Source organism: Lagenorhynchus albirostris, chromosome 13 (genome assembly GCF_949774975.1).
Source record: "Lagenorhynchus albirostris chromosome 13, mLagAlb1.1, whole genome shotgun sequence".
NCBI classification, from domain to species: domain Eukaryota; kingdom Metazoa; phylum Chordata; class Mammalia; order Artiodactyla; family Delphinidae; genus Lagenorhynchus; species Lagenorhynchus albirostris.
In genome coordinates this window covers 74,331,172-74,346,495 of record NC_083107.1, presented here as the reverse complement: position 1 = coordinate 74,346,495, position 15,324 = coordinate 74,331,172, and the positions used below count along the sequence as shown (strand labels likewise).

Genomic DNA, 15,324 nt, shown 5'->3' with positions numbered 1-15,324 from the left:
ATACCAGTCTGAGAGTTAAGAGCAGAGAAGTTCTAAGTACCAATACAGTCAAACTGTTAATCTAATCTCTCTCCATTATGACACATCCTCAATGACTCTAAAACTCAGGATTTCCTCAAGAGGAACAATGCTATTTTCTCACAGATGTTCACTGCTGTGATTAATGTACATACATAACACATACATATCCATCCATCCATCCATCTATCCATCCACATACATTATTGCCTTTAATTCTGGAATTTATCATATGAATGTAGGTTGAAAGTCAGAGCCAATCTCTTTCCAAACTTACTAATTACCAATACCTTTTAAGAAATAATTATTTTCTTTACTCTTACTACATTTCATTGTAATACATAAACCACTTATATACAGTATCTATGGGAGGTTATGAATTTCACTTTAAAAGTCTGTTTACCTCATGCGCAAACCATGCTAATTAATTAGTGATGCTACAGTTTCTTTAAAAAATCTAGTGGATAAGCAATTTTCCTCATCCCCTACTCTCCTTAATATCCTTGTCTATTTAAAATAATTTAAAAATTTATTTTTATCATTTATAAGAAAATTCCTAGGAGTACATAATTGGAATTGTACTAATCCCTTTTTTACTTAAAATACTTAGACCTTTCCATCCAAGAACATGGTATACTTCCCAATTAATTTATATGTGCTCTCTTTTCTCTTAAAGAACTGTAAATCTTGTTAAGAGGATGTTTGAGGCTACTTTTCCTGTTGAATGAAATTTTTAAAACTTTGTATACACTTTTTTTTTTTTTTTTGGGCCACGTCGCGCGGCTTGTTGGATATTAGTTCCCCAACAAGGAACTGAACCACTCCCTCAGCAGTGAAAGCGCGGAGTCCTAACCACTGGACCACCAGGGAATTCCCTGTATATACATTTTTAACTGGCATATAGGAATACAATTGGTTTTAAAATATTTATTCTTATGATAGAAGTTTAAGTGTAATCCAAATAAACACTGGGAATAGTAAAATGTATTCCTGATACTACAGAAAATCAAGTGAGTAGTGGTAGCAGAAACACCTACCATCTAGCACTCTGCTTGACATAGAGTAGGTACTCACTTTCACTTAGAAATGAAAAGATGAAGAAAATGAACAAAGGACAGATCAAAGATGTGTTGTGTAACTTTCAATTAATTACATACTGTTTGAGATACATTTTAAAAAATATTTTAGTCTGTGGAAATATTTAACATTTCACTCCAAGATTATTGTAAGATAAAAATTTAAAAATTGGATAAAATAATACAAAAATTTTGTCTTAACTTACAATTACCTGCTGGTCAGATGAAATAGACTCTAATGCTTTCTGAATAACACGGCAGCCATACATCTGCAATGCTAAGGGTAGAACATGACCACGAATACGAGTAGCCAGGGCTAATTTTTGATCCAAACTCCCAAACTGACAGAAAAAAAAAATTAATAAAAATGACTATAATATTACTTTGTTAAACTTGAATAACCCACTGTTTGCAGTCTATTTAATCTATTTATAAAATATCACATTTGGCAAGTATGTAGGGAGAAGGCATTTAGGTAAAAGCGAATTAAGAGAGACCCAGAGATGCTTGAAATAATATCACTTTTTAGAGGGTAAGTCATTCTATGTACTATTTCCTTTTTACTAACATATTAACCACCTGTTATTCTTTTAAAGTAAACATCTTCACTCTTCATTTCAAATAAACACCCCCACTGTCTTCTAATAAAATGAATTTCTGAGGCATACATTCAGACCAGATAATTCTCAACTATATTCTGACTGTGGAGAAAATCTGTTAAGTCAAGCTACAACATAGATGTTTAGTTATAAACTAAAAAATTTTCTGAATTACATAATAAATGACACCTAACAAATCCACATAAAGACTGTACTACTATTCATTAATTGCTTCACATAAGACTTACTCCCAATGCTTTATATTTTCAAATATATTTCAAATATTAATCAGGATTGGTATTAAACTTCTCATTTAATGTAAGACCATACACTTAAAAATATATATACCATAAAATATGACATTTTAACCATTTTTAATTCAGTGGCATTGACTATATTCTCACCATGTGCAATCACCACCACAATCTGATTCCAAATCTCTTCCATTGCCCCAAACAGAAACACTGTACTCTTTAAGCAATAACCCCCTATTCCCCCTCTTACCCCAACCGGTCTACTAGTAAGACTAGGAAACCCTAGTCGACTTTATGTCTCTATGAATTTGCTTATTCTAGGTATTTCACATAAATCGAGCCCTGTAATGTTTGTTCTTTTGTACCTGGCTTATTTCACTTAGTTCCATCCATGTGTAAGCATGTATCAAAGCTTCATTCCTTCTTATGGCTGAACAATATTCTACTGCATGTATTTACCACATTCTGTTTATACATTCATCTGCTGGACTGTTTCCACCTTTGGGCTATTATAAACAATGCTGAAATGAACATTGGTGTTTAAGTCCTTGTTTTCAATCCTTTTGGGTATACACCTAGGATGGAATTGCTGGGTTATATGGTAATTTTATGTTTAGTTTTTTGAGGAACTGCCAAACTTTTCCACAGTGGCTGCACCATTTTTACATTCCCATCAACAATGTACAAGGGTTCTCATTTCTCCACATCTTCATCAACATTCGTTATTTTCTGTGTTTTAAATTACAGCCATCCCACTAGATGTAAAATAGACTCTCCTTGTGGTTTTGATTTGCATTTCCCTAATGATTAAGGGTGCTGAGCTTCTTTTCATGTGCTTGCTGCACATTTGAATATCTCCTACGGAGAAACGTCTATTCAAGCCCTTTGTCCATTTTTTAACTGAGGTGTCTTCCCGTTGTTGAGTTCAGGAATTCTTCATATATTCTGGATATAAAATCTTTATCAGACATATGATCTGTAAATATTTTCTCCCAAGCTCACATATTTTTATATGAAAATAAACTCACCCAACTTTCAGAGCTTTTCTAAGCATTAAGCATATACAAACATGTATGTGTGCTTACCTCAAAAAATTTCTGTATAACATAGTTGCCAAAAACATCTGTCATTAATTGATAGGCTGCTTGTAGAATTTCATTAAATACCATCTGTCGCTCAGCTGGAGTAGCTCTCTCTAGCTTTTGCTGTATGAATCTATGTGGGAAAAATTTTAATGCCATGACAGTATATTGATAATAAGCTCCGGCAATATCCGAATCTGACTCGAGTATTATATACCCTGATATATATTGGATATGTGTGTGTGTGTGTGTGTGTGTGTGTGTGTGTGTGTGTGTGTGTGTGAGTGTGTATACATATCCACATAAATAAAATCATTTCCAGAAATAGTACTAAAACATTTTATTCAATTTAAAATAAAAAGAACAAAAGTTATGGAGCATTTCTTTGTTAACACCTTAATTTAAAATAACTTCTAGTTAGACTGGCAAAAAATCTGGACGTGAAGATGTTTAATGCCTCTTAAGTTAGTTCTGGTTCTATTATAATCAATGAAAAACTACAAAGATATTACTGGTATTCATTTATTTTTAATAATCATATTATTACTAAGTATTTTTAGAACATAATAAAAGAAACCTTTAGAAATAAAATTCATGAGACACAACTTAATTCCTAACTAAGCTAGCCACTGTGGACTTTCTTGGTGGTCCAGTGGTTAAGACTCCGTGCTCCCAATGTAGGGGGCATGGGTTCGATCCCTGGTTGGGGAAGATCCCGCATGCCACGGCCAAAAAAAAAAGCTAGCCATTGTGAGTGACACAAGGTCGATTTGCTACTCTTAAGGAACTTTAAGAACTTTCAACCATAGGGAGATAAAATCTGTATGCAACTATATAATGAAAAATTACTTTAAAAAATTTTAGATTTACTTTAAAAAGATACCTCAAATTTAGTAAATGTGTTAGAATTCTACTACTATTTTCCTTTCTGTGTATTATCTTGAGAACACTAATTTGCATGTACCTCAAGCATTACAGTACACGTGGTCTGTTTAATGTAAACTTTGTTTTAAACATTTTTTTAGACAAAGTATATATCAGGGACACAAGTCCATAAATGTAATTTGGAACATTATTTTCAAAAGGAAATTTGAAGAAATTAAATGTATTCTGTCAATGTAATAAAGATAATCCAATAAAAGGACATTGCTCTATTTTTATTATAGAAAACTGAAGAACCACAGAAAATAAATTAAAAACCTGTATTTTTATAGTTTATCCTAACAGGAAAGAAAAATCCATATTGGATATTTATTTTTTAAACAATTCTAACTTTTATAAAGGTTAAATCATTCTAGTCAAGAAAAACTGTGGCTCTTTCAAAGCAAAAATGCAATAGAAAGTATCATAAATAATAATCACCTACCTAGAACCATGCTGGTCTTGAGAAAACTCAACTATGTGTCCAATCAAGTCTCTAAGTTGAAGGTTTGGGAAGCGGTTGTTTCTGAAATCTTCCAACAATCTACTTCGGCCAGAAGGCATAATATCAGACCTATTATACCGAAGCCGAGAAGGAGGAAAGAGCTGGCTGCTGGAGCTAAACAGACTGGAAGTGCCTGAAGCACTTCGATATTTTGCTTCTGCTCCAGGTGCTGCAGAGATATATCGACCACTACCATTTGTCAGTCCTCCTACAACAAAGCAGCTGTGGTCAGCAAATATTTTTGACAAAGTCATTCCTCAAATAAAAGTCATTTAAACCAAGAAGTCAGTCAATATAGAAATATTCACCCCACTAATTCCTATATGGTATAACAGAAAATTAAAGTTGAAGGAGAAATCTCACACATTTACTTAATGTGTCTGGCTATAATATGGGGGAAAAAAGAGACTAGAAAACATGAGAAAAATAAACCTGTATTTGTTCCTGGCAGTTTAGTTTAAAAACGTCTAATGTCATACACAAAACCTGTATTCGTTCTTGGAAGTTTAGTTTAAAACATAATTATAACAACTAATGTCATACATACTAGTATCAATACCAGAATACTGAAACCACCAACAAAATTTTCAATTACATTAACAAGCAAGTTACAAACAGCTAGCAAACTCAGATTTTAAGCCACTAAAAGTTTAATTGAAATTTACTCACAGTGTTAACACCAACTAAATCTGTACTTTTTTGGAATATATAAAAATTCATTAAGTCATATATACTTATGTAAAGAAAAATGATTTCTTAGTTAACCCGATTAAATTTCAAACTTAAAAAACCCACAATATCAGATAATAAAGCCAAATTACACACTATTTAAATTTTTTATTTAAAAATTACTCTCCATAAAAATACTACTGTTTTACAGACAAGAAATAGTAGCAGTAAACATATTTATTATTCCTAGAGCTTTAATGTTGACCATTTAAAACAAATGAATAAAAAGCCTTTTTAACTTATATCCCATTCCAAAGAATACTACTAAAGGGCAGTTGATAAAAACAAAAATAAATAGAAGCAGGTAATTGTTCTTATTACATATAACCATTTAAAAGTACTTGACAGTGTCCTTTTAAAAAAGAAAAATGTACAGAAAATTATAAAATGCAGATTTAGTAGTTCAGATAAACAAAACCCACCGCCAGCTTTCACTATTGTATATCACTTCTATTTAGAATAGTGCTGTATGTACAATCCAGGCCACAAAGTATAGATGGTGCCAAGGACACACTGTCAGTGCAAAGTTATAGAGAGGCATTAAGGGCCAAAAAGAGTTACAGGGACAAGGAGCAGTAAAAGAGTTATAATCCTGGAGAGTGAAGCGGGTTAGAATATCCCTCTTTTACTTTCAGTCCCCACTGCCCTAGCTTTATTTTTCTTCATTAAATTTCCCATCATCCAGTGTATTATACATATTTATTATTTATTTGAATCCTCAGCCCCATTTCCAATGTAAGTGCCATAGAATTACATTCGCCTACGTGCTAGATACGTGGTACCTAAAACGATGCCTCATACACAGTGAGTATACAAATATTTATACATATTTAATGTAATATCAACTGCCTGAGGTCTAGTTCTGTAATATCTTTCCTGAAAGTGTGTAACTTTAACAAGCTGTTTTATACACCAAAGTCATTGACATCAAATTCTCATGTTCATTGCAGTTCTACATAAACTCGTGCTCATATATGAAAAGTCTAAAAAGTAAAAGAATTCAGTTTTTTAATACTGTCTCGATCTCTTCACTATTAATCCTTCTAGTCCCCTATTTTTATTTCTGTTTATAGTACCATCAACCGTTCACAACAATAACTGATCATTAGCCCATTCGAGTCTCGATAACAATTCTTTAAACTTTTTGTAGGGTAGGGGTGCTCTGCTTATCATTCCAATCTGTTTTCATAAATAACAATTATATCTTCCCATTCAAAGGCCACTTTGATGATGTCATTTTATACTAAAAACCTACAGCATCCTGCTAGAGTACCTTCTCTATATTCTTCAGCTTACTTTTCAAGTCATTACTCCAAACCTACTTTTCACATGAATTTCCTAATAGTACCCTAATTGTTCACTTCTCTCCTTCTTATTCATTACTATCTCTGTACCACTGCTTATCACTACTTGAAACAAGGCCTAATCCTACCTCCTTATTCTTAATGCACTAAAGGTTTCAACACCAAATTCAAAATACATACTTACCCCAGAAAAGACAATTTTATTTGGTACCTTCCAAGTAGTCCTATCAATATCCAACAGGAATTCCTCCTGTGTCTAGATATTTCTTGATTATATTCTATCAGCTCCTAATATACCAAACTCCTGATGCACTTTGACAACTTAAAATGTCTAATGATGCCAAACTGCCTTGAGTTTTAAAAAATCTTGGAATTTCAGTTCTAGAAGACTAATTAGCACTTTCATTTATAAAGTTGAAAAATTAATTTCACAAAGGGCCAGGATACCTTTGTTTCCTTACAAATTAATTAAATAAGCATTTCAACTCAATTTAAAATATTCATTAAACATTTAAAATTTGGTTTTTTAGGGAACTGCCTGGTGGTCCAGTGGTTAGGACTCCTCACTTTCACTGCTGAGGGCCTGGGTTCAATCCCGGGTCAGGAAACTAAGATCCCTACAAGCCACGTGGGGGAAAAAAAAAAACCAAAACTGGTTGTTTTTAAACACTGAAAGCATGTCATCCAAAACTATTTTGGGATTGAGGAATATTTTACAAAATTGGCCTATACCTTTCAAAAATGTTGAGGTCATAAAAGACTGAGAAATAGTTCAAGATTAATAAGAGTCATGACAAATAAATGTCATGTGTGAGCCCCCAAATCCATCAATCGCCCTCTCCGCCCCAATGCCCCCCCCACCGCCTTTCTTATAAAGGATTTCAATGAGACAACTGGAAAAGTGAATAAAGTCGGCTGATTTGATAGTAGTAAAGTTCCTGACTTTGACAAAAGAATGTCCTTACTTTCAGGACACACACACACTGATATGTTCATGAGTAAGGGACACTGTCTGCAACTTCCTTTCAAAAGTTATCAGGGAAAACAAATGGGTGTGAAGGGACAGGCAAATGCAGAGAGGGGAAGCGAGGAGAGGGAAACAACAATAAAGCAAATTCAGTTAAATAACATTTGGAGAATCTGGCTAGGTTTTTTTTTTTAATTGTTAATGATTTCCTCTTAAGTCTGAAATTATTTCAAAATTAGTTAAAAACAAACATACAAATTGGTCATCTATATTCATACCACTGCTACTGGTCATCTAAAAGATGTGTTCTGCACCAAATGTGTTAAACGGTAACAGTCCCTTCAATTTATCACTGACCTCACCCCTATCATTTATCACTGCTTAATCACTAGCTTAATAAGAGTGTATGGGACATGGAGATCTGTACTATAATTTCACAGATGAAGTCACTATAATCCAGAAGTGATGTGACATGCAGCTAGGCAACCAGGAGTCTTAGGCCAGAGCTCATCACACAGTAGTGTGCTGCCCCTTATACGCTATTTACATAGGCATCTATCAAGTTCATTCATGACAACTGAATGAAGGCAAACACCTCACAACTATCCTAGTAGAAATAATATGATTTTATAAGTTTTCATTAATTTCCTTGAGAAGTCTATTGTTTTAGAATTCTTCCCTATTTAATACCAGAAATCAAAAAGATCTTAATACTGTGAAAAACACAGGGGAGAAAAATATAAAACAACTGAAACCACCACAAAATAAATCTCAAAAGTTTTTTCTTTTCATTATTTTCCACCTCCCTGGGATCTGGAATAACAACTCCTGAGCCTATTCTTTTATTTATTTACCTTTTCTATTTTTTTTTTTTGCGGTACGCGGGCCTCTCACCGCTGCGGCCTCTCCCGCTGTGGAGCACAGGCTCCAGACGCACAGGCCCAGCGGCCACAGCTCATGGGCCCAGCCACTCCGCGGCACGCCGGATCCCCCCGGACCGGGGCATGAACCCGCATCCCCCGCATCAGCAGGCGGACCCCCAACCACCGCGCCACCAGGGAAGCCCCTACTTTTTCTACTTTTTAAAAAATAAAGATTCTCAAATCTTTCCCAGTGGATAGTTTTTATTTAAAAACAAAAAAAAGTCTACCTGAAGATTATTCTGATAGAGGTTTGGAGGCTAATAAATTAGAATCAAGATAAATTAAGGTTTCATTTTAGAGCAAGTTTTCAACTACTAATTTCAAATAAAAATGGTAATCCAAGTAGATTCAGGGTCCCGAAAAGGGTACAACTACATATAGGCTACTAGGTAGAGTCCCTTTCAGAAGGCGAGGCTCTGGAAAGCTCAAGAATGATAAGATGATAATGAAAGATGACTAGGTTAGTTGGAGTGGGCAAAGAATAAATGATAAAGAATGCATAGTTGGAAAAAGTCTAAAATGAGGATGACCTAATTCCACTTTAAGCTATTACCTTCAGTTAGTTCTAACCCAGAGCCCATACACTTAGTACTTTCAGTTCGCTATTTTTTTTCCTCTGATTACTTTTCAAAAGAAATATATGGAACATTCAGAGTAGACTGTAACAACCATGTAACTCCTTTCTTCCTTCCAATTTCTGCCTTTTGCAAATGGAACTGTCTAACCTATGCCTGTCCCATGACTGTATTTTGGAGGCAGATAACTTGTTTCCTAGGTTTCATAGACCCAAAGATGGAGGAATTTTGCCGCAGGGTGGACCACATTCAGAATCTCACCTGATTTAGAAAATAAGATTTGGGATTTTTGGAATGGTTCAAGACTCTTGGGGATGCTGGAATGGGGTGAATGTATTTTGCATGTGGGCTGAACGTGAATTTGGGGGGACCAGAGTTTACATGGTACTGGGCTGAACTGGGCTTCCCCAAAAGATATGTTCAAGTCTTAACTCCTGGTACTTGTGGATTTGACTTTATTTGGAAATAGGATCTTTGCAAATGTAATCAAGTTAAAATGAGGTGTCATGCTGGAGTAGGTTGGGCTCTTATCCAATGACTGGTGTCCTTATAAGAGAAGGAAAATTAGGACAGACACATAAGGAGAATGCCAGGTAATGATGGAGGCGGTGACTGGCGTGCTGTGTCTACAAGCCAAAGAACGTTAAGTGTTATCAGCAACCATCAGAAGCCAGAAAGAGGCAAGGAAGGATTGTGCTTACAGCCTTCAAGGGGAGTATGGCCCTATTGACACCTTAATTTGACTTCTTAAGCTTCAGAACTGTGAGACAATAAATCTGTTTTAAGCCACTTAGTTGTAATTTGTAACAGCAGCCTTAGAACACTAATATATAATGCTATCTTAACAACACTCTGAGACAAGGATATTATCTCCATTTTACTTGTGACACAATAGGCTTAGAGAAGCTAAATCCTTAATAAATCCTTATTCAAGGATGCATAGCTAATAACTAGACTGAGTTTTTTTTTTAACTATTATATCTGAATAATTCCCTTTCGGTTATACTCTGCTACACCTCATGAAGAACATTTAATGCCATATACCATACTTAAATCTGGGATATGCTTGAGGTTACATGGGAGAGTAAACCATGTAAATTTTTTAACTATATATTTGCCATATAAAGACACAAAATTTTTACTCGGGAAAAACCAAGGCTTCAATGAATTAAAAAACCTACATAATTCTAGTTAAAAGTATAATCTTCCACATCATCTTAAAAGACTAATATAAAAAGCAAAAAGCATAAATATGTCAAGTGTGCTATCTTAAATTTTTACATTTTATGACCATCTGTAAGCAAACAATATCAGGTGCAAACCAAAATAAAAATCTGTTGTTTCCATTTCTATTGCTTGTAATTCTTTTCTAAAAGCAACTAAGTAATTAATCTACCTTTTAGCATCTAGTGCTTCAACTTTTTAAAAATATAAAGGTAACAGAGAGGCCATCTTCACAGAAGATACTTAATATTAATAATCTTCCCTCATTCATCAAAGAGCATTTAAACAGACTGAGTTTTTAACATATGAACTATGTAGTTCAGACTAGTATTATATCTCACTTCTACCTCTACTCACCTTGCCAATTTCCATTATTCCATCAAAAAAGGCTTGTATGATTTCAAGAACTGTCTGAATCTTACATCTTTATTGAAAACTAAACTACTTCTGTGATTACTGAACATGAGGACACTCTAAAAACCTACCCCTACCCCAAACCAAAGAACACCACACACAGGCAAAAATAAAAACTCACAACCGTCATAAAACTTCTCAAAGTGCAGTACTCTACAGAGTATGATCTTAACACACTGATCAGAGAACACACTACCAGTTAAACAATGCTTTAATGTAGAAATCTATATAGGATGTGAAATAATTTTTTTAAACAAGTAGCCAGTGTCCAAAAATAAATTCATCGATAAAACAGAAAGAAACAAAGCAACTTAAATTACTCCAACCATTTTGTTGAGATCTGAATACAGTTGACCCTTGAACAACACGGAGGTTAGGAGCATCGACTCCCACCCCACCCCACCAAAGTATACATATAAGTTGTGACTCCCCCAAACTTAACTAGTAGTAGCCAGCCTACTGTTGACCAGAAGCCTTACCAGTAACATACAGTCTATTAACACGTTATATGCTATATATATAATTATAATTTTATGCATTCATGAAATACCTAACTTTTAATTTTTTTTTGATATTTCTATGCAGTCTGCGATTTTTTTCAAGTTGTTGCAAATCTCCAAAAAAATTTCCCAGTTTTCCGCATTTTTTGGGGGGAAAACAATCCATGTATAAGTGGACCTGGGCCGTTCAAACCTGTGTTGTTCAAGGGTCAACTGTACTGTTAAAGCTGTGGAGAATGGTTTCAGCTTTCTTGTTTCTAATCTAGTAGGGAGAAAAAACCCAGAAACAACTCTAATATAATCTAGCCTGTGGTTAATTTGGTACAAAAAGACCAGAAAGGAAAAATAATAATTCTAATGGAGAGAATCACTGTGTTAAATAAAGTACAATAAGGCAATAGCATTACAATCATTATACTGTAATTACTGGTTTACTCATCTGTATTCACCACAAAAAAATCAAACTTGATGATGGTGGGTAGAATAATGTTTTCTTCAAGTGTCTCTCAAGTCAAGCACAGTCTGGCATATAGGGATCTGACATTGGTTGAATAAATTAAGTGAATTAATTAAGCAAAATAAATTAATTAAATAAAAATTTTCATGAGACCCCAGAATTCTTAAACGGGGGCCAATAAAACTACACATAAAAGATAAACATAAAATAGGGATTAGTTTCAGTATAAATTAAGCTTATTACTATCCTATTTAGAATATCATGTAAAGACCCTTATCTGATCAGTTTTAATTTAAAAATTAGCAATAAAATATTATGAGATCCTTGAAGTAAAAAGTATTTAATTTAGATTAAAAGTCAATTGCAGGGGGACTTCCCTGGTGGTGCAGTGATTAAGAATCAACGCAGGGGACACGGGTTCAAGCCCTGGGCCAGGAAGATCCCACATGCCACGGAGCAGCTAAGCCCGTGTGCCATAACTACTGGGCCTGCACTCTAGAGCGTGCGAGCCACAACTGCTGAGCCTGTGTGCTACAACTACTGAAGCCCGTGCGCCTAGAGCCCGTGCTCCACAACAGTGAAGCCACCACAGTGAGAAGCCCGCGCACCACAAGGAAGAGGAGCCCCTGCTCGCCACAACCAGAGAAAGCCCCCGCGAAACAATGAAGACCCAAAGGAGCCAAAAAAAAAAAAAAAAAGTCAATTGCAGGCAAGTGAAAAATGCCAATATACTGACATTCAAACTCACTTTCCCCACCAACTCACAATAGGCTAAATTATATTTTACCACAATTTTATAAAAAGTTCACAAAAATTCTAAACTTAGGGAATAGGAAAAGATCCTTTATTTATTTAGAGCGACAGTAGACAGAAATAAAAGCATTCTTTGAGAAGCAGTGTGACACCTTGGAATGAACCAGGTAGACCTGGACTCAAAATTTTTGTTCCTTACTAACTTCATGACTACAAGCAAGTTCCTTGATTGCTTTGAGAATGAAGTTGTGTGCGTGTGTGTGTGTGTGTGTGTGTGTGTGTGTGGTGTGAAAGAGGAGTCAAAGTTAATTTCTCCCCATTTGGATATTCAATTGCTCCAGTTCAACTTACTGAAAAGACCATCCTTCCTAAATACACCAGAGTGGCACCAGTGGCCACAAATCAGGTAACTAAACGAGCAGGTCTATTTCTGGATCCTCTATTCCACCAATCTATTTCTCTAACCCTTGTGCCAATACCACAAGTTTAGTAAAACTACCACTGCAGTTTTAATAAGTTTGATATCTGGCCAAGTTATTAAATTCTAAATTTGTTCTTCAAGACTGTCTTGACTACTCTTGGCTCCGTTTTCCCATTCATATTAAATAAATCAGCTTATCAATTTCTTTAAAAAAGCCTGAAAAATTCTTATTGAGATTGTGCTAAATCTATACATCAATTAGAAGACAGTTGGTATCTTTATAATACTGAGTCTTTCAAGCCACAAACATGATATGTCCTTTCATTTATTTGCCTTCTTTAACTTCAGTCAGTGCTTTTATGGTTTACAGTGTAAAGATTTTGCCCTTCCTCCAATGGACTTATTCCTGGTTAAGGAAACAGTCTCATGTAAAAATATTCTAAACATAAGTCAATTTTCAGTATTACCCCATGAGACCTATGCTGCATTCATTTTTAAAGGTTATTTGGCTAAAGCTGCAGATCTCTCATGAAGCACATCTGCCTATATTTTAAGAGTTTTTTGATCCTATGTTTACTTAATGCACATTATTTAGTGTATAAACAGTGCAATGATGTAAGTTCTTGGTGAATTCTTGATTGTTTTTAAGGCACATGAAGACTTATTTGATATCAGTAAAAAGGAAAGGTAGAGAAACAATTGAGGGAGGAGCTGAAATGCAAATATGAAGGAAAGGTAGAGCCAGTGAATAAAATGTAAAACAACCAAATGATAGTAAATAATGATATACAGAATTATAGTCAACAACATTAAATAAATGCCTCCAATTTGCAAAATACATATCAAGGAAAAAAATATTTAAAAACATATTCAGTAAGAGACCAGACTTTTCTATTTTCTCTCATCCCATAAGCTTTTTTTCAAAAATGCAATGGCACAAGCAGACTTCAGGTCAATAGAAGGAAACAAGGCAGGAAGAAAGAAATCCATTAGGGAGATGATGGGGGACAAGATCAAAGGCCCATATAACACACTAGAGATCCAGGAATTATGAGTTACAAAGAAGTGTGAACTGGAGTAACGCCTTCTATAAACTATGAATTGTCCCAAGGTGTCTCTCTTCACCTGAGTGCTACTGGAAATTTCAGTGGGATAATCCTTTTTAAATGAAAAGCTTAGCATCTGGCTGCTGGGTATTTAATGTCCACAGAATCCCCACAATCATGATGACAAGCAAAAACTGTTGCCACAAATTTCCAAATCGTTCACCTCCTCATTCTAGGTATTTTAAACAAGCACTACAAGTGATTCTGGTATGGTAAACCACTGAATCGAATCATCCAAGTATTTTTTAGTCTCAAATCTGAGATTACCTTAACTGAATTAGCTGGTAAAAACATTCTCAGTCATTAGAAGCACAAAGTCATAGATAACATTATTAGAGGATAATGGATAAAACATAAGGGCAAAAATTAATCATTGTGACCCCAAACCAGAACTAAGACTAATGAATTTGTACACAGAAATGAAACATAAAATAATAAATTCTTCCACACAATAATTTTAGAACTTTTCCACAACATATTTCATACTTTTCAACAAATAAATGACTTTTCGATGCACCAATGGGTTGAAGCAGTGATTTCATTTACACCACGAGAACCTGTAAATAATATTCTGTTGAGAGCTGAGTATGTTGTCCTATCTATTCAGTCCTGTTGTCCAACATATATTCAGTCCCTGAGTGGCCTGCCTTATGAGTAACACATATTCTTATTTCATACAGTAGATAAGAGCTTTTCTATAAATCTCAAGAATAACTGAAAAAGGGATCTAGAAGTCTAGTAATCTTATATACACATTTTAAAAACACATAACCTACACCATTGTGAGGTTAAATTTGAGAGGCTGAGTAGAATATTGTTATTGATATTTTTTGTAAAATTGTTCAATTCATTATAGACTAGCAGAACAGAAAAAGAAAAGATAGTATCAGGAGTCAGAACAGTGTTCTAGCTTCAGTTCTGCCATTTACTGGTTTGGGCAAGTCTCTTGGGCTCATATGACCTATAACTGTCTCATCTTTAATGGGCAGATCACTCAGCCAGTTTATGTTAACAATTAGGATGAAATGAAATAATGAATATGAAAGTGCTTTACAAAACTATCAATGCTATTCAGTTACAGGGAACTTGCTACTTAAAGGATAATAATACTTTCAATGAAAACTTCAAAATAATTTATATTGTTTTCTGCTTTAAGACCATATATGAAACTCAGAAAAACCGCACATAGCCTTACAACCAATTAGGCCATACTTGTTTTAATTCTCAAACATCTCATTCTAAGAGAAGCGGATGACCAAATCTGCCAAAGGTCAGCAATTTCAACAGATTAACTACTACTGAACAGGGAAAATGACTCTAACAGTTAATAGTACCATGTCTATGTTTCATATAAAATTTTCTGTGATTAGGAGAGAAGATAGGTTATAAAGTTTTTTAATCTAATGCAAGTTAAAGCACTATGTGACTACTGAATACATGACATTAAGGAATCTTCAAAACTGACAGCCACCTTTGAATTAACTAATTTCACTGAA

The 15,324-nt window shown here is 34.5% G+C and overlaps 1 protein-coding gene across 4 annotated transcripts in view; it reads right to left on the bottom strand.

The window, feature by feature from the left end:
* Window positions 1-15,324, bottom strand: part of PUM2 (pumilio RNA binding family member 2) — a 91,981-nt gene that overhangs the window by 9,106 nt on the left and 67,551 nt on the right. For 2 of the 4 annotated variants that reach the window (XM_060168624.1, XM_060168627.1), the window contains 3 exons: window positions 4,396-4,663; window positions 3,033-3,162; window positions 1,301-1,435 (listed from right to left, as the gene is read on the bottom strand). In XM_060168624.1, the coding sequence (XP_060024607.1) occupies window positions 1,301-1,435; window positions 3,033-3,162; window positions 4,396-4,663 (533 nt within the window). The remainder of the gene's footprint in view (window positions 1-1,300; window positions 1,436-3,032; window positions 3,163-4,395; window positions 4,664-15,324) is intronic. The other 2 variants (XM_060168626.1, XM_060168628.1) reach the window with 1 other exon arrangement.